This window comes from Saccostrea cucullata, unplaced genomic scaffold (assembly GCF_032062105.1).
Source record: "Saccostrea cucullata isolate Sc308-1 unplaced genomic scaffold, CSIRO_AGI_Scuc_v1 ctg1658, whole genome shotgun sequence".
Taxonomy (NCBI): Eukaryota; Metazoa; Mollusca; class Bivalvia; order Ostreida; family Ostreidae; genus Saccostrea; species Saccostrea cuccullata.
This window is the reverse complement of record NW_026938907.1, coordinates 31,255-54,338: the sequence shown is the minus strand read 5'-3', so window position 1 is coordinate 54,338 and position 23,084 is coordinate 31,255. Positions and strand designations below refer to the sequence as shown.

Below are 23,084 nucleotides of genomic sequence, written 5' to 3'. Positions count from 1 at the left end.
CTAATTATATCTTTTGCTTTTAGCTCAAAAACGAAACAGAATTTCTGAACTATTGTTGAACAAAAAATGTTCAAAATTTTAAGGTCTTTAAGATGAGATCTCGAAAAAAGGGCTGGGCACTCGAATAAGGGACCAAGAGGGGCCAAAAGTCTTCAATCGATAACTTTAACGGTTAATATTTTGTAATACATTACTGAAGCATAGATGTTCATCTCAACCATCTACAGCTATATATTATGATTTTCATATCGCATGGTACATAATTAGGGGCCAGAATGCTAAATCTTTGATGCTTTATATCTCGAGAGGGAGAAATATTTTGATAAGCAATATTGAACAAAAGTTGTTCAAAATAATGTTCTTAACAATATGCAACCTTTCATATTTCGCTAAACGTCCGCATTAGGGAGTTGAAGGGCTGATCCCTTAATAGCGAGCGCAGCGAGCGTTGCGAAGCGACGCTCGTCACTGCGAGCTCTTAAAGCAACGCCTGTGCGAAGAGAAAATTCAGACTACTGCACATTCATTCGATAGAAATTCTTGATGCCGTAATTTGGACCCACAATGCATCACTTGTTTAAGTTACGTTAAAGCTACGTTCTCGTGAGAATAGTAGCAAAAGTTCTACTAAAAGTAAACATGCCCTGATTTAATGGAGAAATATTAAAGATAAATAGCAAACGAAACATTCTTCATTTATTTTCAGCACTGTTCAGAGTTCTTTGGGGGAAATGTAACTTACATACGGCGTCATGTGACGTCAGAGTCTAGACACCTCAAATGTCACGTGCAGTTTGACTTACGAGCCCGATTTAAATTCTAAGAAAATAAACATCTGTCGTACCGTCAACATATTATATCTTTTCCGAATAACTCGAAAACAAAAAAGAATCTTTGAATAGTTGTTGAACAAAAAGTGTTTATAATCCTGAGAGCTTTCAAATATTATGAAGAAAAAAGGGCTGATCCCTAACATTAGGGGCCGTGAGGGGCCAAAAGTCGATTTTAGAAATCTTTATTGTTCAATGTCTTTTAACAGATTATGGAAAATCATTACGTTATAATGAAAATCTAATTCAAAGTCTTATATCATCACATCAAGAATCGAACGGAAGACCCACTCGTTGTTCACAACGAGATCGTATCTAGTTATTATTATTATTATTCTTTTTTTTCTTACCGATTTTGTGCACGCGATTTCTCGGAAACGGCTCGATGGATTTCCATGAAACTTTCAGGACTTATGTAACATTACTTGAACCTTATGCATTTGTTTTCGATTCGATGACGTCACTTCCGGTTTGGAGATATTGTTGATTTTATGATTTTTGAAGGGTCAGATTGTCCTCGAACGTTCTAAAAAATGGCTATAGATAGAAACGTCAAAATTTCAGGTATGATAGTCCGAAGTCTATAGATATGTAAAATTTATTTCATTTTTATCTGAAGTGCCGCACGTCGGCGCTTGCTATGGCGCGAAAATAGTCGTATCTCGAATTTCAAATTTTTTACCACCTTTTCTACGATATCTTTTTACCTGGAAATATTTTGATAAAACATATAGAACAAAAGAAGTGTAGAATTCCAAGATCTTTCAAATGATATCTCAAAAAAGGGCTGGCCCCTAATATTAAGGGACTACAGGGGCCGAAAGTTTTTCCTTTATATCTCAAAAAGTATTGAGAATTTGTAATACGTCAAAGAAGCAAAGTTGTTTAAAATGTCAAGCTTGATCGATTAGAGTCATCAAAATACGTCCGGCGTCGTCACTTCCGGCCAAACCGGAAGTAGTCGGAAAACGTGTATTTTTCCCGCTATTGACAAGATTTTGGATAACATATGTCTCTGGGAGCATAAAAAATGATTTTTCGTCTGTCGTTGTCACTTCCGGTCAAACCGGAAATAGCCAAGAATAGCTGATTTTGAGGGTTTTGATGCAAAATTAAAAGTATAAAGTCACTGGAGACGACTTAACTCATTGCTTTCTTTCGTTGATGTGTTTTCCGGCACTTCCGGTCAAAACTGGACGGAAGACCTACTCGTTGCTTTGCAACGAGCTTTGCTCTAGTTATTATTATTATTCTTTTTTTTCTTACCGATTTTGTGCACGCGATTTCTCGGAAACTGCTCGATGGATTTCCATGAAACTTTCAGGACTTATGTAACATTACTTGAACCTTATGCATTTTTTTCCGATTTGATGACGTCACTTCCGGTTTGGAGATATTGTCGATTTTATGATTTTTGAAGGGTCAGATTGTCCTCGAACGTTCTAAAAAATGGCTATAGATAGAAACGTGAACATTTCAGGAATGATAGTCCGAAGTCTATAGATATGTAAAATTTATTTCATTTCTCTCTGAAGTGCCGCACGTCGGCGCTCGCTATGGCCCGAAAATAGTCCTATTGTGAATTTCCAAACTTTTAACACCTTTTCTACGATAACTTTTTACCTAGAAATATTTTGTTAAAACATATAGAACAAAAGGAGTGTAGAATTTAAAGATCTTTCAAATTATATCTCGAAAAAAGGGCTGGTCCCTAATATTAAGGGCCTATAGGGGCCGAAAGTTTTTCCTTTATATCTCAAAAAGTATAAAGAATTTGTAATACGTCAAAGAAGCAAAGTTGTTTAAAATGTCAAGCTTAATCTACTGACGTCGTCAAAATACGTCCGGCGACGTCACTTCCGGTCAAACCGGAAGTAGTCGAAAAACGCGTATTTTTGCCGTTCTTGACAAGATTTTGGGTAATATATGTCTCTGGGAGCTTAAAAATTAATTTTCCGTCCGTCGTCGTTACTTCCTGTCAAACCGGAAGTAGCAAAAAATGGCATATTTTGCATTAATTAACTTAGCTTTAGAGAATTCAAAGCATTTTTGAGCGTTATTTCTCATTTTTGTTAAAAATGAAAACTACTTCCGGTCAAACAGGACGGAAGACCTACTCGTTGCTTTGCAACGAGCTTTGCTCTAGTTATTATTATTATTATTCTTTTTTTTCTTACCGATTTTGTGCACGCGATTTCTCGGAAACGGCTCGATGGATTTCCATGAAACTTTCAGGACTTATGTAACATTACTTGAGCCTCATGCATTTTTTTCCGATTTGATGACGTCACTTCCGGTTTGAAGATATTGTTGATTTTATGATTTTTGAAGGGTCAGATTGTCCTCGAACGTTCTAAAAAATGGCTATAGATAGAAACGTGAAAATTTCAGGTATGATAGTCCGAAGTCTATAGATATGTAAAAATTATTTCATTTTTATCTGAAGTGCCGCACGTCGGCGCTCGGTATGGCGCGAAAATAGTCCTATTGCGATTTTCAAATTTTTTACCACCTTTTCTGCGATATCTATTTACCTGGAAATATTTTGTTAAAACATATAGAACAAAAGAAGTGAAGAATTCCAAGATCTTTCAAATGATATCTCGAAAAAAGGGCTGGCCCCTAAAATAAGGGCATTAGAGGGGCCGAATTTTTTTCCTTTATATCTCAAAAAGTATTGAGAATTTGTAATACATCAAAGAAGCAAAGTTGTTCAAAATGTCAAGTTTTATCTGCTTGGGTCATCAAAATACGTCCGGCGTCGTCACTTCCGGCCAAACCGGAAGTAGTCAATAAACGCGTATTTTTGCCGTTCTTGATAAGTTATTGGGAAACATATGTCATTGGAAGCATAAACTTTATTTTTCCGTCCGTCGACGTCACTTCCGGTCAAACCGGAAGTATCGAAAATTAGCTGATTTTGAAGGTTTTGATGCAAAATTGAAATTAAACTCACCGGAGATGACTTAGCTCATTGCTTTCCTTCGTTGACTTCACTTCCGGCACTTCCGGTCAAATCCGGACGGAAGACCTTCTCGTTGCTTTGCAACGAGCTTTGCTCTAGTTATTATTATTATTATTTTTCTTCTTCTTCCTGGGTTCCGTTTTTGTCCGGGAATGATCTTGTAAACTGTTCGTCCGATGTAGGTAAAACCTTTTTAGGGTCAGTAGACATGTTATGTAGATTTGCGGAATCAAGGTCATTTTGTGCGCACGTGCTTGCAAGAGCGCGCACGTGCAACACGTGAAATGACCAATATAATGGATATTGCCGTAACTTTTCTATTTTTTGATGAAATTTTTTGAAACTCATAATGTAAGGATACATTAGTAGTATAGACAAGCTGGCATGGTCAAAATAGCAAGAACTCACGCGCATGCACGTGTGCTTCGCTCTGATTGGCTGAAACTAAAGTCTCAATATCTTTCTTGTTTCTTGTCATAATCCTTTGAAATTTTGAACATAGTCCTACATTATGAAGATCTACAGCATGATATATAAGAATGTTCATGAAAGTATGCGCATGCGCGTGTGCTGCAATCTGATTGGCTGAAACTTTAAATGGCTATATCTCCTTTGTATTTTGACGAAATGCTTTGAAATTTAAAATATAGTCATGCATTTGGATATCCTACAATATGATATAGAAAAAAATTCATGAAATTACGCGCATGCACGTGTGCTGCAATCTGATTGGCTGAAACTTGAAATGGCTAAAACTCCCTTGTTTTTCAACCAAACAGGATGGGATTTAGAATATAGATAGATATAGAGGACTCCTACAGGAAGGTAAGGTGATCATGCTCGTGCACGCACGTGCGTGCATTTCGAACGAGTGAAATTTAAAAAACCTTGAATGAGTGATTTTTAATACTTTTGGACTGAATGCTTTAAAGGCATATACGCTATATGAACGCCAAATTTTGTGTGAAACAAAATGATTAATGAATTAAAATACATGAAGTGTAATAAAAAAATAATACTTTCCACAAAATTGTACTATAGATGTCGTTGTAATAACAAAACAATTAAACATATCTAGGAATTAAGAATTCAGTCTTTTCATGAATATTGATGAAGGAAGTGCGTAAACAGTAGGCCTATATATAGAAACACATGTCCACGGGAAATCACAGACAACGACGTATGTTGCATTTTGACAACAATTATTAATATAAGGTCAATATGAGTCATAAAAGAGAAGATGGTTGATACTGAATACATTAAAAGATAAGTACCATTAAGAGTAAGACGCTTGTCATCCACGTCAAAAGTGAGTAGTATCTCAAACAGCCTACCTTGTTTTCTTTACGCCACGTGTGTTTATCTATCTAAAAGTAGCGACGGCGTCACGTGATGGATTTATTTAAAAATAACTATTTTTCTTTCCTTGCAGGATAATAAATAATTATAATTTGATAACTTTGTAACGCGTTTAATTTTAATGGTGTAATTTACAGTATTTTCGTAACTTTTATTGATAAACAAATTATATCAATTTCCAATCGTAATTTAACTGGCGCAAGTTATAGCGTGTATACTTTTAATATATAGTATATTAAAATGTATAGATAGTGTAGACAAGATGATATGGTTATATCGCACATGTATTCGCATGCGCACAGGTGCAAAGCTAAAATTTAAATATAATTGGTATCCTTCTGGGAAAACGTTGTTAAAGTCATAAATGCACAGAGGTTGTCTTATTTAATGAAGCTTACAGGGAATATGGCACCAAAAGGGAGTTGGGGAGCGTTTGGGGAACATCTGTAACGGTTCCCGTTACAATTAGCACTAGTTTGTAAATAATTTACCTCGTTTTAAAAATTGTTCATACGTAGAGCATGTTCTTGCGTATCGAATTAACTGAGATGTATATAAACTCCGTTTGCAGGTTATAAAGGTAAATTGCTGCTTAAGTAAGAAAAGTTGACGAATGAAAAGTTAAAACCATCACGTTTATCATTGGTTGTTAGATTACTATAAACGTTTTTTTCAAGCAAAATACCCAAATATGGAACAAATATGTCAGACTCTTTAGTATCTTTTATCTCATGCTCACGGCCGGGATATATCGCATCGACATAAGAATGGAAATTACCATTGTTAATTGACAATATGTCGTTGATATATCTAAATGTCGAGTTGAATGTCATAGTAATTACGTGTTTTCTTCTTTTCACGTATAAGGGTTTGGACAAATTCTGCTTCATGTGAATACAAAAATAGGTCTGCCAACAACGGGGCGCAATTGGTACCCTTGGGGATTTCAATAGATATTGTCAGTCAGAGACTCGAGCACTTTTTTATGTCTGTTTCGTAAAATTTTTATAGAAAATTTCAGGATCATGATGCAGTCTTTAACTAAACGCAAAACAACCATTCAGGAGTAAAATTGATGCAAAGAAGCAAAATGACCACAAAAATATATAGCATTTTAGAATATTTTCACTTGAAAAATTCAGAAGAAAATAAATTTCAATGTAGAAAAAATATTCTTGGGACACTGTGCGCTTAAGTAGATTAACTTTTCTGTACACACATTTTAAAAAAAAATGTTTTCTACTTTTATTTGCAGTGAATTGTTTACTTTTAATACATGTATATACATTCGTTACTTAAATCTCATTTTATTTGAGTAGATTTTCTGCAATATTGACGAAGGGAAGTCTTTTCCTTTCAACTGAGGTAATTTTTTTCACGTCAAACTGTGAACAAACTAGAGGTACTGTGAGCGATGAGCTCACTAAATGACACCCCCCGCCTCCCATATGGTTAAAACTGGTGAAAAAGTCCATGTTTTCCTGTGGCTGGAAAACTCAAAATATGTGTCGGATCAAAAAGTAAAATAGGAGGTGCACAATGGCAATATTTTTCTGTGAAAGTTGCATCAAATTTCATTCAGTGGTATGAGAGGAGTTGCGGATAAGAGATGGGTACCCCAAAGCGTAACAGACGGACGGACGGACAGACGGACGGAATTAACGATTACTATATACCCTCCCGCTTTTCAAGCGGGGGGTATAATAAGTGAAAGTTTCCAGATACATAAAGTGTAGTAAATTTATCAAAAAGGTACATCATTTACTTTTTATCAGATGAATTTTAGCTACAAGAACTTCATAGAAAACTAAGTAATGCTTGTAACATTACAGCAAACGCCTTAAGTATTCAATGCATAGCGACCACATTGTTTATTTCAATCTGCACCAATTGCTGGGTATTTTTTGTAACAGTTTTTATATCGAGCTCAAATTCTGAGTATGATTTTGAGGTACTTTATCGGAAGACGACTACTTTTACCATTTGAATAAAGCATTTCGTTTGTTTTGTATATAAATCTAAGTATATTAAAAATCGATTGTTGATTGTGCCATTAATGATTTAGATGAACTTCAAATATTATATGTGCACAGCAATGGAAAATGTGTTATGTTAATCAGAAATATATAATCTAAATACAAAGCTATGCAGATTTTTGTTATCACGAAGATTAAAACCTTTTTTCGATCATGCAGAAATAAATTCCGTAAGTAGACGATGCCTAGAATAAAAATATAATTCTCTGACCAAAAGAAAGAATTTCCAAAGCTTTGTATTTATCCTGTTTCCTCAGTGTCACTAAGCACTAAAATCACGATAAACTGCTGTCCTATTCATTTAAACCAATTTTGGCATAAAGCATTTATGTGTAAAGAGGAACAAATATTGTGAAGTTCATGATCCCCCCCCCCCGGGACCTGATGGGTGGGACCAAAACAACTAAAATTAATGCAATCATTAAAAATCTTCTTGTTTACTCTTGGACATCAAGTAATCAAACTGTTGGAAGAATATAATAAGCATTGAATTCTCTACCAATATTGTGAAATTCATGGCCCCAGGGTCAGGGGTTCTAGTGCTTAAGGGCGGGGTTCTATTGATTATATAGTGAAAATGCATTATTTCTATGAAAATCTTCTCTGCTCCTGGATATTAAACAAACAAATTTAATGTTTAGGATGAAAAAACTGTACACAAAATAATTCTGAAAAACTAGTGCGATCATACAGATGGGTAGACTTGTCCAAGAAATGGCGCTATCCGAAAGCTGGTCGTTAGCCTGTATTGTTTCAGCGTTTTTAATTCCTCATATTACATGTACGATAAATTGTGTCCTGTACTTGTGGGTGTACACTATAGGGGGAATGGTCTCATCCAAAGGCTATGTGTTGCAGAATATGAATGATACATTCAAACTCTATACACTTGATAATTGGATCAGCTGTTAAATCCACTATGCAAACAAGAAAAGAATTCCAGCGTCATCACGTAGGTATTCGTTTTGCTGTAAATAAAAAAGACAACTGTTTGCAAATTGTACATATAAAATTATGAATTGTACATATGAAAAAATAAACATCAACAAACGTATACAATATGAACAATGGTATTGTGAAAGCTATACGTGCTGCTGGAGCGTTTTATTAAAAGTGTCGTCCTTAAAAAGCATTGCTAAATCTAAAAGTACAATAAATAAAACTAAACCAGAGAGAACACAACATGGATCAGGTAATTATAACTTTAAATTATTTTTTTGACTCGAGAACAATTTGGGTCGGTAGGTAAGTGAGAATTTTTTTTCTCAGAAAATTTCGATTACAATGCTGAAGTTTCAAAATCTATTTTCCAAAATGCAATAAAAAAAATCCTTCTTGCTGGTTAAAAATTGACGAGTCGGGTCACTTTATCCAATCAAAGAGTAACAACACAAATTGTAAATAAAAATGGCCTCATGGGCTCGACTTAAAAATTAAGATCACGACATAACAGTCAATGCAACAGTTTTTTCGCAATAGTTTCGTGTTTTTATACTGAAACATGAATAATGTACAATAACTCTTTACAATGTAATCAGACAGAATACCTGCGGTTACCCGGATACGCTACTGTTAAATACATGTCCGCCCTGAAAATTGTGTCATCATATTCATTTTTTTAAATGAGAGACCATGAAGACGGAAGTTTTATGATAATGGCTGTTTCTGAGAAGTTCTTCTGACCTAGGCAATATTGTTCAAAACAATGCTTTGCTGCTTCCGTTCTAGTCTGTGTAATGGTTGTTCAATCTTGCATCTGAACGTATTTCCAGTCTCTAAATCATCATTGAAGGCCAGAGAATTACAATAGCGTTATCCATGTCCTAGAGAGATTTCGACATTATATACGTCCTGCCACATAATCGTAGCAAGACTTTAAAATACTGTATAATGTGTTTAAAATTCATGAATTATGATTCTTCATAAACAGTGGAAATCGCTAAAAATTTTATTGTTTTGATAATTAGTTTTACTCCAAAATGGATTAATTGTAAGCCTGAAGGTTGTCGCCTTGTAAAGTACTCTGAAACAGATAAATGCTGAGAAAAAAACTGAACCTCTTTAGTTGGTGCATTTATTTACTGTGTTATTTTGTATTTAGCTTGAACCAAGGATGTACCAAAGAAACTTAAAAGATATCTGGAAAATTCCATCCACTTTATCCAAAATTACCTTTTACTTTTTTGAAAACCGACACGAAAGGACCAATGGTGCCATAATATGATTGGTGTTTTCATTGTAGGATCTTTAAGGTTCGCTGACAATAGAGAACCTTCGTCGCATCATTGCCTTCCTTTGACATCCGTACACCCAACTCTTATCTTATAGACAAATCGGTCACTTCTGTCATCACTACTAACTTTTCTAGCTGAAGATTATTTCAATGTTCTACCCTTGAGTGATTGCTAAATTTTGCATAATGATTGCTGATATGATGCTTAGCAATCTTTTTGACTCGTATATGATATTGTGGTTTCAATATTGTCTCTTAATTAGAGATATCTAATACATTTATCATTCTCCACCAAGTCTACGAGTGCTGATAACTTGAGCTATTTTTCCTCCATTCACGTAATAACATAAATCTTGGAGGCCCTGCCGGATTCAAACTCCGGATCGATTCTATACTTTAGCTTTTCCATACTTTTTTTCAGATTTGGTTTGGCTTCGTGAAGCGTCGGTCAGTTGGGTTGCTCGCTAGAAATGTATCATTGGAATTACTTCTGGACATTTTTGATATGTATTATTTTCAAATTAACCACATCTTTAGGGAATACACAACGTGCAGACGAAGCCACAGAGTAAGTTTTTAAAATATAATTCAATTCTATTTTGCGGGTCCAAAGATTTAAAAAAAAAAAAAACATGGTTTCATGTTACCAGACCAACATAAACATAAGTTAATAAAAATAATCAAAATAAATGCAAACTTGAATGCAATTAACGTGAACACAATGTGGAATAATTTCAGATACAGTAAGTATTGTTATAAAAACATATTTCTTTTATTTAAAAGGTAGAATTTCAACATTTTAATTGAACCAGGTTGTCAAATTTTTTAATTCTAAAATGCTTCCAGATTGTATTTTTGAAAGTTGTTTTCGGTTTCATTGTCGATTTTATATTTTGAAACGTTTAAATCATGTCAGTGCACTTAAGGACAGATGATACAAACAAAAAACTGAATGACTGGAATGGTAATTATTTCTGGGTCTATTTTTGTTGCAAATGATGCAACTAATAAATTTACAAAATATTAAGAAATTGTAAACTTCTATGATGTTCAAAATTCTACCTTTCTGCAGCCATCTTTATTAATCTATACAAATATTTTTTCACTTCAAGTTCCATTTTTGTGAAACCTGGAATAAAAAATTAAAAACTATGCAGATAAGTTTGTTCAGCTTACTCTTTGAAACATGACACAGGTTGTTAATAGCATTTTTTTGACAAAAGTTTGTATCATCTGTCCTTAACGTCACATGCCACAAACGAATATTCGATGCATGGATTTGTGACTGATTTTGAATGGAAATGACATAGATAATCAATCTCTAAAATGTCGATAATTCGAAAGTTCTTTTTTTATGTGCGTGCTTAGATATGTAACATTGTATTGTTTTCTATGTAATTCTTCACAAAATTTTGCACATATTTTTGAAATTTCGACAAAATCTTATACAATTCTCCTACTTTACACGGAGAATATCATTCAGGTTATCTACTTGGATACTAAGTATTAATCTATGAGAAATATTGCTGATTTGTAGAAAAAAAGTCTGTGTTATTTTATCCTCAAAGTAAACCTTCAAATCAAAGAACGTTAGGGTAGAAGATTTTACATGTAATACTCTACTAAAAATCCTTTTCATAAAACTTTCATATCACTTTAGTTTTAGTTCTTCGGATATCGTAAGGTGCATTTTCTCATTCCATATTTTTCGCCATCGGCTACAATTAATTTATTCTTAGAGCAGTTTTCTACTTACAGGTATTTTTCAAATTTTTTATACTGCATCATTATTTTCGTAACATAGAAGAAAATATTTTTACTGACATGTGTATATGTATTCGAATGTAGAACGAAGGAAGAAAGCATCATGATATACTTATTCGTCTGAATGTTTCTCATCTCAGTCGCCTGAATGTTTCTTTTTACCTGCGACTCAATTTATCATGATAAATTTCTTTTGTTTTCTTTCCAATTATTAGAAACCCAATAATGAAAAGTAATTTTGCGGTGGCGGTTTCCCATATTGTACTCATTGATAAAGCTTTTCTAAATAAAGTTCACCAAAGAATCGATAGCTTCTCGATACAATCATAGATTTCAGAAAAAAACTTTCATGATAAGCGGGAACATTCAATTTTCTTTCATCAGGAATAAATCAGTGATTAATGTTTTTTTTTTCATTCACTTCATAGTCCGAGAATTTACGAAGCGTTCCCGACATGATTATGTTTCCATGTTTTGGGGCTATAAGCCTCTGCAATTTTGTTTGAAATTTGTGTCCAAAAGAAAACATTTCAAAACAGGTGTTCAGATAATGTCCATTAAGCTTGTAGTAGGGAATTTAATAGGCATTCATGACCTTCAAAAACAAAAATAAGTGCAAAATCTTTTATCAATTTTTATCTGAACCTTGTATGTAAGTTTCTTTACAAAGATAGCATATCCTTGACCTGAAAGCAGCAGACACACTTAATTAAAATTTATAAAAGAAAATGCACTTTCTTATTTCTGAAATAAATATACAGAAAAGACAATGTACTTCTATTCCTATCATATTTTGAATTTAAGACGATCCAACCAAGCAAAAGTAAACGATATTCGAGTCTCTCTTGCAGTGGCTTTTTTGTTTTCAAATTTTATTGCAAAAGTTTCATATGATAAGGGTAACGTTTTCAGAATCTCAATGCATACAAAGTATATTTTTATTTTGAGTTACCATTGTGAGCATAAACAAAGGAACACAATATCTTTATGATGACATAAAAGCCATGGATGATTATCATGCAGTAAGTTTCGTCATTTCTTATCAAATATGGCATCTGACGTGTAGTGATCAAAACCCCCTACTTCCGTGTCCGGGGGCATATGAAGGGATATTGACCTTTTTGCGATTAATGTAGCCTTTGCTTACAGAGGCACTTTCATGACAGATAATAAACACATCTTCAAAGATTTTTACCGTATTACAGTTAAATGATCTATAAAAAGTGTACTTTTATATATAAATGTTTCTTTAATTTAAAATCAATGGGCTTTCCACGGGCTATTAGGTATCTAAGTCTGCATAGTTCATTTTAAGCGCAGAACTAGTTTTAGTAAATATATTTAAAATTGATCTTACGAAAACTATATGAGAAGACCCGTCTTACTAAATAACTGGATATCTGTAGGTTGTAATAGGGGCCGACCACATAATTCTCCCCCGTCTGTCATTTTGAGGACTTTGTAAAGGTTTGTAGTTAAGTCCTAATATACAAGTTCATAAGAACTCCTGTGAGACCTCGGTGTATGATATACAGATATCTAATTTGAGATTAGGAAGGGTGGTCTCTTTGGTCAAACCTAGCAAAAATATCCTAATGAATATATCGTAAAATTTGAGTTTACTTTAGCATGTTTAGGATATAAATACAATATTTACCACAACCTTGCAGTTCAAAATCTTCATCATGATGAATGCAGTTTTGAATCTGTTGGTTTTCCAAACACTGAGCAACTGAAAGGTTGCAAATCCGACCAATTTTGCAGAAACTCAAGTGAGGTATCAATTGCCTTGTTCTAAGTTTTGTTCTTGTTCCAACACATTTACTTTGGAATTATTACATTTCGTGGTGGCTCATTTTTTGTTGAATTCGTGGGAACCTCTCATCCACAGACAAACATCCTCCAAGAATTTATGAAAAAGGTGAAATAGGGTAACAAAGTCATATTCATTGTAGGTATAAGAGAACACACGAAATTACGTACCCAAAAACCTGTAAAATTTAAGCAATCCCCAGAAATTGTACCAACGAATTTAAATGATTGCTCAGTAGGTTAAAAAAAATGAAGTTACATACATGTAACATATATGGAGACAGAACAGCATACGACGTACAAAATATAACGGCTTTAGCTTGATATTCAAATTATTCTCCTCGATTGCTCATTTTTATGGTTAATGTTCACTGAGCTCTTAAGCATTTATAATGTATATCTAGTATGTTATTGCATAAAGAAAATTATTAAATTAACTATTATTTTAATGGTTTTATTTTTACTTGCACATGATATATGATTATGCACCGTTTCGATTCTAAAGTCATTATTTGCCAATATATAAAATACAACGACTGCTAGCATCTATAGGAATGTACTTTAAAGTCGGTGAGTATTAATTAATGAACGAATTTCTATTCCAGAGTCTATTGCATCATTAAAATGAAATAAGTTCCCTGTGCCGTTAATAATACGACTGTCGCAAACGTGCTAGCTTCTATTGTATAGCAGTTCGACAAGAAGAAAGCGATAGACTGCTTTAATAAGCATCACTGGAAGGTGAAGATAAACACATAATCAAATAATAATTCCTTGATTAAAAATAGAAGTTTTATGGCCCCTCGATCTCCAATTATAAAACAAATAAAAACATGATATCCAGGACTATTTTCTTTTCTTGGATGCCTTTGGGACCTTGATCGATTCTAACAATTTTACTTTTTCGATATTAATACTGCTTTCTAATTGCCAGAGTAGTTATTGCTCGCCATAGCCCGAAAGAATATGATTCCAGTAATCAACTAATATAAGTGACGTGTTGATGCAATTGTGTCAGGATCACACGGTGTCTGAATCACCTTATTCGGATTATGCCTTTAAATTTTCATTTGATTTTCAAAATATAACATCGACGCTGTTTTGAAAACAAAAATCGACTCGAAAAGTTCAAGAAAAGTTGGTCAAACACCGTCGTCAGAAAGTCTGAGTGCACTTAGTTACAAAAACAATGTTTAATCTTCATTTTCCTGGCAGTTCCAGACACTCGGAGATGACGTTTTAAGTCTGAGTCGTAAGATGGTGGAAGGTGGGGATATCCCTGATGGAGAACTTATTAACAGTGGTGCCATTTCTTCTCCGTTTATCAAAACACAAGAAGGGTATTTTGATTGAAAAATTATTTTGGATTGCATTGTTAACTAATTCGAAAATATTATGCATCAACTGTAAAAAACAAATTTCAAAATAATATGCGCATACAGTACATGTTCAATTGTATGCTACACTTTTTTGTTGGAACTTGACATCTATACCATTGCATCATATAAAGTGAAACATATGGAGATAACAAACAGTATTCAAAATCAAAAGTCCATAAAACATTACAAAATAGGAGCAAAGAAAACACATACCTCCAATACATCAGAGGTGGGATCAGGTGCCATGGAGAAGTGAGCATCCCACACTCCTGTGTACAATATATTTCTTACTGGAACTATAAGAAAAATATTTAATAAATTACCAAAGACAGTTAGATTTGTTATGAGTAACAGAAGGTCCACTTATGCTATTATTCATAACGTTTCGTCACTCATATTTATTGTAAATTCCTTACAGGATTCGATTTAAATTCATCAAAGATTACTCGAGGTATACATCGCGTTTGCTTTGCTCCAAAATTTGTATTGTTTAATGGACTTTTGAGCTTGAATACTGTGCATTATCTCCAATATTTCATTGTAAGATGAAAAGAATAAATAGTTATAAAATAATAAAAATTCTTCAAAATTTAGTTTACAACAGAAAGCATGGATAGAGTGAATATTTGAAGCAAAAAAGATCTGGTAAAAACAAGATGTGTTTGTAAAACACTGATACCCCGTAAGGCAGCTCCTTGCAAAGGTAAAGTTTCACAATGTAGCTTGAACTCAAAGGTCAATTAATGTCCAGAGATCATTTTTTTTTCAAAGCAACTTGAACTCAAAGGTCAATATCATGAGATCAAAAAATGGTGGAACTTAGAAAAACTTATGAGGAAAACACCTATGAAAAATATAAAACCCCTAGCACAAAGAGTCCAGAAACAATGGCCAAGGGTAACGTTTTCAAAAGTTGGTCAAATTCCAAGGCCAAAGTCAAAGGGTCAAGAATCTTCGTACCCAAAGGAAGGTTTTATCACAAAAATAGAAAAGGCTCCATGTGAAAACTTATCATTAAGGAGGCTGGGGGGGGGGGGGGGTCAACAAATTAACCAGCTTATTTTTTTAGATATGCACCAACTATCATTTGGCAAAGAAAAAATTAAAACATTTTAGTTTTAAAATTTGATCATTTTTGTATATCTTTATGTGGAGCTCTTCTTTTAAAGGAGATGGAAATAGTCTGAAAATGGCTGCCACCCCCCAGCCTCTTTAACTAAATTTTTCAAAGTTCGTCAAGGTCAAAGTATATTGTTGGTATTTAAGGAGAGGTCTTGTCCAAGAAATAAACAGAAATAATATGAAAGTAGGAGCTACAACCATTCAAAATTTATTAACAAGTGTTTATTTCAAGGAAGTCAAATCCTCAAGGTCAGCATCAAAAGGTGAAAATTAAGAGTAATGTCTTCAAGGAAAGGTTATCACAAGAAATACACACATGAAGTATGAAGCCTCGGCACCAACCGTTCAAAGATGTCGCCAAGGTTAATTTGCAAAATGGGTCACACTTCATTGTCCAGCAGTCAAATGTATTGTTCCCCAAAGGAAACCTATTGTCTCTCGGAAAACATAAACTAATTTTGAAAAATGAAAGCCATAGCTCCTACCAAACAAAAGTTTATGGGCAGAGTTAAAGGGTTTTTGCAGGCAAACAGACACACGGACGAACAATCAAAACTACATACCCCTAAATCTTTAATTACGGGGGCGTAAAAAACCACATCAAAGCTGTAACAGCAAAAATATTTTCAAGAGATTTTATTCTGTTTAATCATGCCGAAACATTTTCAACAAATTAACTAGTAATAAACACAGTGAAATTTTACTCACAAATTTTATATTGTCGTGCAGATTGGTTTTTACTGAACAATCAAAACCGAGAAAGGAAGAAGAGAGAAAAAAATGTCCACATGTGTGAAGAACACTATGTTTTGGTTATTGCTCGACTGAAGCATTCAAATGAATCTGAAATAAATTAATTGGTTTTATTCTTCCTGGCATTTATGACTATCAGTCGCATTTATACATGTCAACAGCGCGCGCATACACGGTTTCTAAACATGCATATTGATAATTTATCAAGCTCTTTTCTGTCGATGTAATCTTAAACCATTAAAACATTGTATATTGCCATTACAGATCCTTAATGTGTCATATAAATCTTTTAAAAGTATGTCATGAGATTTAGAAAACAAGGCCCCGAAGCTGTGTAGCTCACTTCGGAGATGATATGTCTGACATTTTGGCGCTTTTCTAGAAAACAGTGTTACTATTAATACAAGTACATCGAATTCAGACAGCCATTGTACCATTTTCTGGAATAGTAGAGGTAGATCACAATGATAAATAAATCAAATGCTGAATGAAAACATTTGATTATTGGAAAAATAATGGAAAGCATGAAAAAGGAAATGCACCTTTAAGGAACGATGCAGAACTAGAGAACATTCACTGCCAGGTCTCCGGCTACTGAAATCATTTGCGCGTACATTACGCGACGAACAATTTTTTGTCCCCCGCTTGAAAAGTGGGGGATTTTAATTTGGGTTTGTCCGTCCGTCCGTCTTTCTGTCTGTCTGTAACGCTTTCGTTTCCACACGATATCTCGAGAACCCTTTGAGCTTTTGCAATGAAATTTAGCATAGCAACTCCCTATGGAAAAAGACCCCTATTGATTTTGAGGTCAAAAGGTCAAAAGTCAAGGTCATAAATAAGCAAATTCTGTCTGTTAAAACACTTTCGATTCCACACGATATCTCTAGAACCATTTGAGCTATTGCAATGAAATTTTATATAACAACTCCCTGTGGCCTAATAAAGACCCCTATTGATTTTGAGGTCAAAAGGTCAAAGTTCAAGGTCGAAATTTATACATTCTGTCTGTGTGTAATACTATCATTTTCGGGCGATATTTCAAGAAGATTTTGAGCTTATGCAATGTAATTTTATACCAAAACTCCCTAGGACGTCTCTCGCCCCTCCCAAAGTGCCCCGCCTCGTTTGTTTTATAGTATTACATAGTATTTATAGTATTACATGTCGCTATTTTTAGCGCAGGGGCATGAGGAGAGTTATTGCGTATAAAACAGGTTCTCGGCGGACTTTATGTTCTTATTACATCTATTAGAACTGTTTAATAAAGCCTAAATAAATCAAACACCATGGATTGTGTAAAATTTTGAGAATACCGAACATGAAAACATGAATATATACATGTATTTGACTTCAGTTCTGCATATATACTTCACACCAATTAAAGCGATTCCATGGTCAAGTGGTTATGTCTCTCGCTTCAAAAGTGAGAGGTCTCGGGATCGAATCTCGGTCGATCCTTTCTTTTTTTTTTTTTAAATACTTTTTTTTTTTTACTAAATGATAGTATTCAGCATGTGAAATGAAAAATTTATGAGGTTATAAAATCATCATTACGGTGTGATAAATATTCCATATAAAAAAATCTTCTATACACATAATAAAGAATAAGCAATCAAATCTTTATATGCATATTGACATGTATTTTATTTGCTTCAGTATACATGTATACATTTAATAATTCTACAAATACAGTCAGGGGGAGCCGACTTTTTCCCTAAGCGGAGGACACGAATTCTCTGAATTAGCTTGTTACTTCATGCAATATGTTCACTGATTCAAACATTTATTTTTCAGGCACATAATTGATAGAGAACAAAATTTTACTTGCACAAGATTCTCGACAGTACCATAAACTTACTACTTCTTCATATATTGAGAGTTGCACACCTCGACTTGAATTTTTTAATGATTCTTAATATTTACATCTGAATTGACAGATTTTGGTGAATGACCATAAAATTCTCTTTTCTATACTTTAAGACTATTTTCATGAACGAGAAAAACGTGCTAACATCAACCTTGATTGAAAACCAAGTGTACATTCAGTCACATTATTTTCAATACATGCATTATTGGTTTTTTTTTCAGTTTAATAGCAGCATTCGACAGAGCAACCCGAGATATTCGTTCAGCAAAAGATACAGTTAATGAAGTGCAACAGGAATACAGTAGATTACAGTATGTATAAAAAAAATTATAACGACGACGATTTTTTTTGTTGTTGTCCTGTATAATTTCATTTATATACAATATCTTTATAAACAAAACCGTCAAATAAAACGGGGGCGTATGAATTTGTCATTTTGTTACAGACAATAGTTACATTTCTGACGAGTTTTATACCGCTCTGTTTATATGAAATATATATTTTTATGTGTACGTAAAATAAAAACGGAACTGTGAAATATTTGGAGAAAAATGCTAGTCAGCATATGATTTATTTGCTGCTCAATGTATCGGCCATAGAAATAATGACTTTAAACGAGACTGTAAATATTCTTGTTTCATCAACATGTTGGCCAATAACTTACCTCGTTTTAGACATTATTTATACGTCGAGCTGCTCTTAAACGAATAGCTCCATTTGTTTAATATCGGCAACAATTGTGTTCTTATAGTAAAATAATTTGTGACGGTACAAAACCTGCAGTCAAAGGCAAATGAAAGTAATTTTATAATTATTTCAGCTCCACAATAGAAAACGAGATATTGAACATTATTTATATAAAATTTGCTTCAAAACAAAATAATCTTTCACCTAATTTTAAAAAAAATGTACAGAATACATTTTTTCCAAAACATGGCTTTGCCGCATCAGATAAATTATTTGACTTATTTCGATAAAAAATATTGATAATCCGAATAGTATAATGACCAACACGACATAAAATTGACTCTAAAACAAAACAAAACGTAATATATCATTCATAAAAAGTGAAATGTTTTCCAAAAAGTATAGCGAAGTTGCGTCAAATGATCACTCGATAAAAATGATGTTATGTTAGCTTTTATTATCCTCGGGCATTTGCACTTTTGTCAAGATGGGAACTAAAGACTTGGTGATTCGACATTGGATCAAATCTCACAGAAAGCAAGATATTAAACTATCCTCATATGTTTTTGTTATTGTTTAAAAGGTACATATTATGAACAATTGTAATAAACTTTTACCAGATAATGTATAGTATTATATAATTTTAATTTTTTTCAATGTTGAACCCGCATATTTAGATAAGATAATTATAATAAATAATGTAAACTCTCAAAAGATTTCATGTCGAGACGAAATAATAAATTGAAGAGAAACTTTCATACATTTTATACCATTAAAAAAATATTACGTCATATTTTTGATAATGAAAGTAAATTGTATTTTGTAGGAACCACTTGCATCCCTACTTAAAAAAATCATTTTGACATCAGTACTTAGTAACCCAAACATTTTGCAAGTTGATATAGGTTATAATTCATGTCGACAATATGATGTTGCCTGCTGACTTGCGAGACTACTATTTTAATGCTGAAAGAGACCATGTTTGAAAGAATGGTATTGGGTATTTTTTTGTGAAAATTGCTTATTTTCGCGTGGGATTAATTTGGGAATTGAAGGCATCCGTGAAAGTTAAACTATATTTTTAAAATTTAATATTATGTCCCCTTCTTTAAACGTATCATAAATTTCCCCCGTGGACCAATATTTTTCTAAAAATCACGAAAAATTACCCATGTAAACAAGTGATTTTACAAATGTAGATTTTATTTTTTTTTTAACATGCATGACTTGATTGCTTGACTCACCGGTATGTTGATTGTTGACAATGATTATCTTGTAACGCCTTCAAAAGCAAAAGAAATAAGTTGACCGTGGGCAAAATAAGGGAGTGGAAAGGTTCTTGAAGACAGTTCTTGCTTCTGCCTTTGAGCAAGACCTCATTTGTTACGGAATTTTGAAATTCAAAAATTTGTTTCAAGGTCCAACTAATATTTTACCTTAAAAGTCAAATATGCACTATCCATTTTTTTACCATTCTGTTACCTTTGGAGATCACGCAAATCTCAACGGAATTTTTTTTTGTGTCTTTGCAGAAGTGAAGGGTGCAGATATGGGGCTCCAAATAATCATGGTTGTTTGCTGGCGATTATTGACAGTCGAAATCCAGGGAGACGAAGCAGTGAAGAACTTGATAATCAAGAACTAGAATCCAATAAAAAAGACATCAAACCATTTGAAATCAGACATCCTCAACCACAATCAGAAGAGGAAAGATTAGAGTATGTATCGTCAGCATTTCTTTTTATAAAAGTTCACATCCTTCCTATTCATTGTATGACTTCATGTTTCTGTTCTTACCTGTTCATTTCTTTACATGTGGCTACTTTGATGTTGATAAGAAATATGGGTTAGGTATAGGTCCCTTTTATATACCGAGATGAAAATCTACCATTAATTTAACTAAAAGGTGACTGAATACCTACTGAAAGGTGACAGAATGTTTACTGAAAGGTGACTTAATGTCTACTGATACGTGACTAAATGTCTATTGAAAGGTGACTAAATGTCAATTGAAAGGTGACTAAATGTCTACTGAGAGGTGACTAAATGTCTATTGAAAGGTGACTAAATGTCTATTGAATGTCTACTGAAAGGTGACTAAATGACTGAGCTCCAGAATTTTCAGTGAACATTATGTTGACTGAGTGGAGCAGGTTCATCCTGTGAATAACTTAAATTATTTGTAAGTTTCCAAGAAAGTGGCCTTTCGCTGTCTGTTATGGGTAGTGGTGTTTACACATTTCACCGTATTTTGTATATTTTTAATAAATGTCTCTCTCTTCTTATGAAAATACGGAAATCGGAAATACGTTAGTTTGGAATTTAACAGTTAATTTTCGTTATGATCTGTCTTAGTTTTACCCTATTTATCGCTAAATAATAGAAAGATTTCAAACACCTAAGCGATGTCAGGTTGCCAAAACGCTGTGGTATTATGTAATGACAAAGACCTTGTTGTTAAACCATGTTTTTGTAATCAGAAAAGCAGTTTTACTCTTTTAATATATGTGAAATTGATGCTTTTGGCAAATGCCAAATCTCACGGACAAATCTAATAAAAAATACTGAGAGACAGCGTTATGGGTAAACAGGTCTGGTAGCGGTTAGCTGTCGATTAATATTTGAATAAATGTCTGTCTCTTCTCTGAACAGATGTAAATACTTTCAACCAATATTGAAAAATATGTCGTTATTAACGGGAAAAATGAATTTCTTAGTTCAAGTCTCCATAAAGTGCTTTTGGCCAAAAGAATTAAAATATATGTAAAACTAAACACTTTTTATACCTTGACATCAAGAAGTCTCAATGTTTGAATAATTTTAATTAGCCAATGAGCCAAAATGAAATTCATAGTGTCTGGTTTCAGGGCTCAGGCTCCCGGATGGGTCCAAGGTTATCATTATTGATACTTTTTTGTTTCATAACCAATCAAAAGTTATGGGCAAGGTAATGTTTTTGCGAAAACCAGATTAACAGACAAACAGACAGGGCAACACTATCTACCCTTTTTGATGAATCAAGAGACTGTTCTGGGCATGGCCATAGTTTGAAAAACCCAAAATACTGAGATGAACCTCAGGACCATTGTGATTTTGTCATTTTGATGAACTCTAAATCTCTGTGGTCTTTTTGCATTTTAGATCAAAATTTTTATACGATATGTATTTACCGTTAATATGGTTTTGTTTTTGTGATATACGAAATTTGCAACGATCATTTCGATGTTAAAGGAAATGAAAAATCATTTGTTTGCTAACCCTCTACATAGGAATTGTAAAAGTACATCGTATCCAATTACAGCTCGCAATTGTCTGATTAGAGAATTTTTTGGGGTTGCTTTTCCCCCATCACTGATAAAAAGAGTTTGTAGAGAGCTAAGATCTTAGACAATAGCAGAGAGAAGAAAATTAAAGTCGTTAATTTTTAAACCCACGATCTATAATTGTTCCTTTTACGATATAATTTTGTCTACGGTGTGCAGTTAAGTTCATGAAACTTGAATTAAAAGAGTTCATCCAATTTGCAACGTTTCGTGTTAAGCATTCAGGAGGATAAGGCTTTATTCAAATCCAATATTGATATAATACTATGAAATAAGGAGCTGGAGCCGTGAAATTCTCTAAACATTATAATTGTTTTATAATAGTTTAATCCATCTTCTTAATTGTGTGTGATACTGGTTATTGAGTTTGTGGCGAAATAGATATTTTATAAATATTTCTTAATGGATTGGTTTGATATTTAAACCGACATTATATTTAAATTATTTCCATTCTCTCTTGCAACAAACCTTTTCTTGAAAAATGAAATTCAATCAATACTTCCTTCAACTAGGAGTAAACATTTTCAGAGAGGAGAGTATCAAAAAGCTTTTTATAAAAGTGATTTTTGTTTGTTCGTTGTTTTTTTTGTTTTTTGTTTTTGTTTGTTTGTTTGTTTGTTTTTTTTTTGTTGTTTTGTTTTTTTATTTGGACAAAATGCTTATTTTTTCACGATCCTTACTTGTTAGTAGAAATTTGCGATAGAGCACAGGCATTTCTTTGGTGTCCAGATTCAAATTTGTTTTTTCTAGGAATTTGCTATCTGCTGGAAAGGTTTATCGACTGTGTTTCTTGTAAAGAGTCCTTTTAAAAAATAATTTAAATGAAATAAGTCTGAACAGATTTTAAAAAAAAAAACAGAGATAAAATAAAAATGAATATTATGTTTCATTATTATTTTTCTCTCTACAATTGAAGCACTCAATAATGTATCCTGAATAGTAAGTCAATGTAAT

General features: G+C 33.3%; 1 protein-coding gene across 1 annotated transcript in view; it reads left to right on the top strand.

The window, feature by feature from the left end:
• LOC134251751 (uncharacterized) overlaps positions 1-23,084 on the top strand; it is a 41,335-nt gene that overhangs the window by 16,100 nt on the left and 2,151 nt on the right. Inside the window, exons 2-4 of the mRNA XM_062734165.1 lie at positions 9,845-9,991; positions 18,342-18,431; positions 20,340-20,525. Coding sequence (XP_062590149.1) covers positions 9,894-9,991; positions 18,342-18,431; positions 20,340-20,525 — 374 coding nt within the window. The 5' untranslated portion in view covers positions 9,845-9,893. The remainder of the gene's footprint in view (positions 1-9,844; positions 9,992-18,341; positions 18,432-20,339; positions 20,526-23,084) is intronic.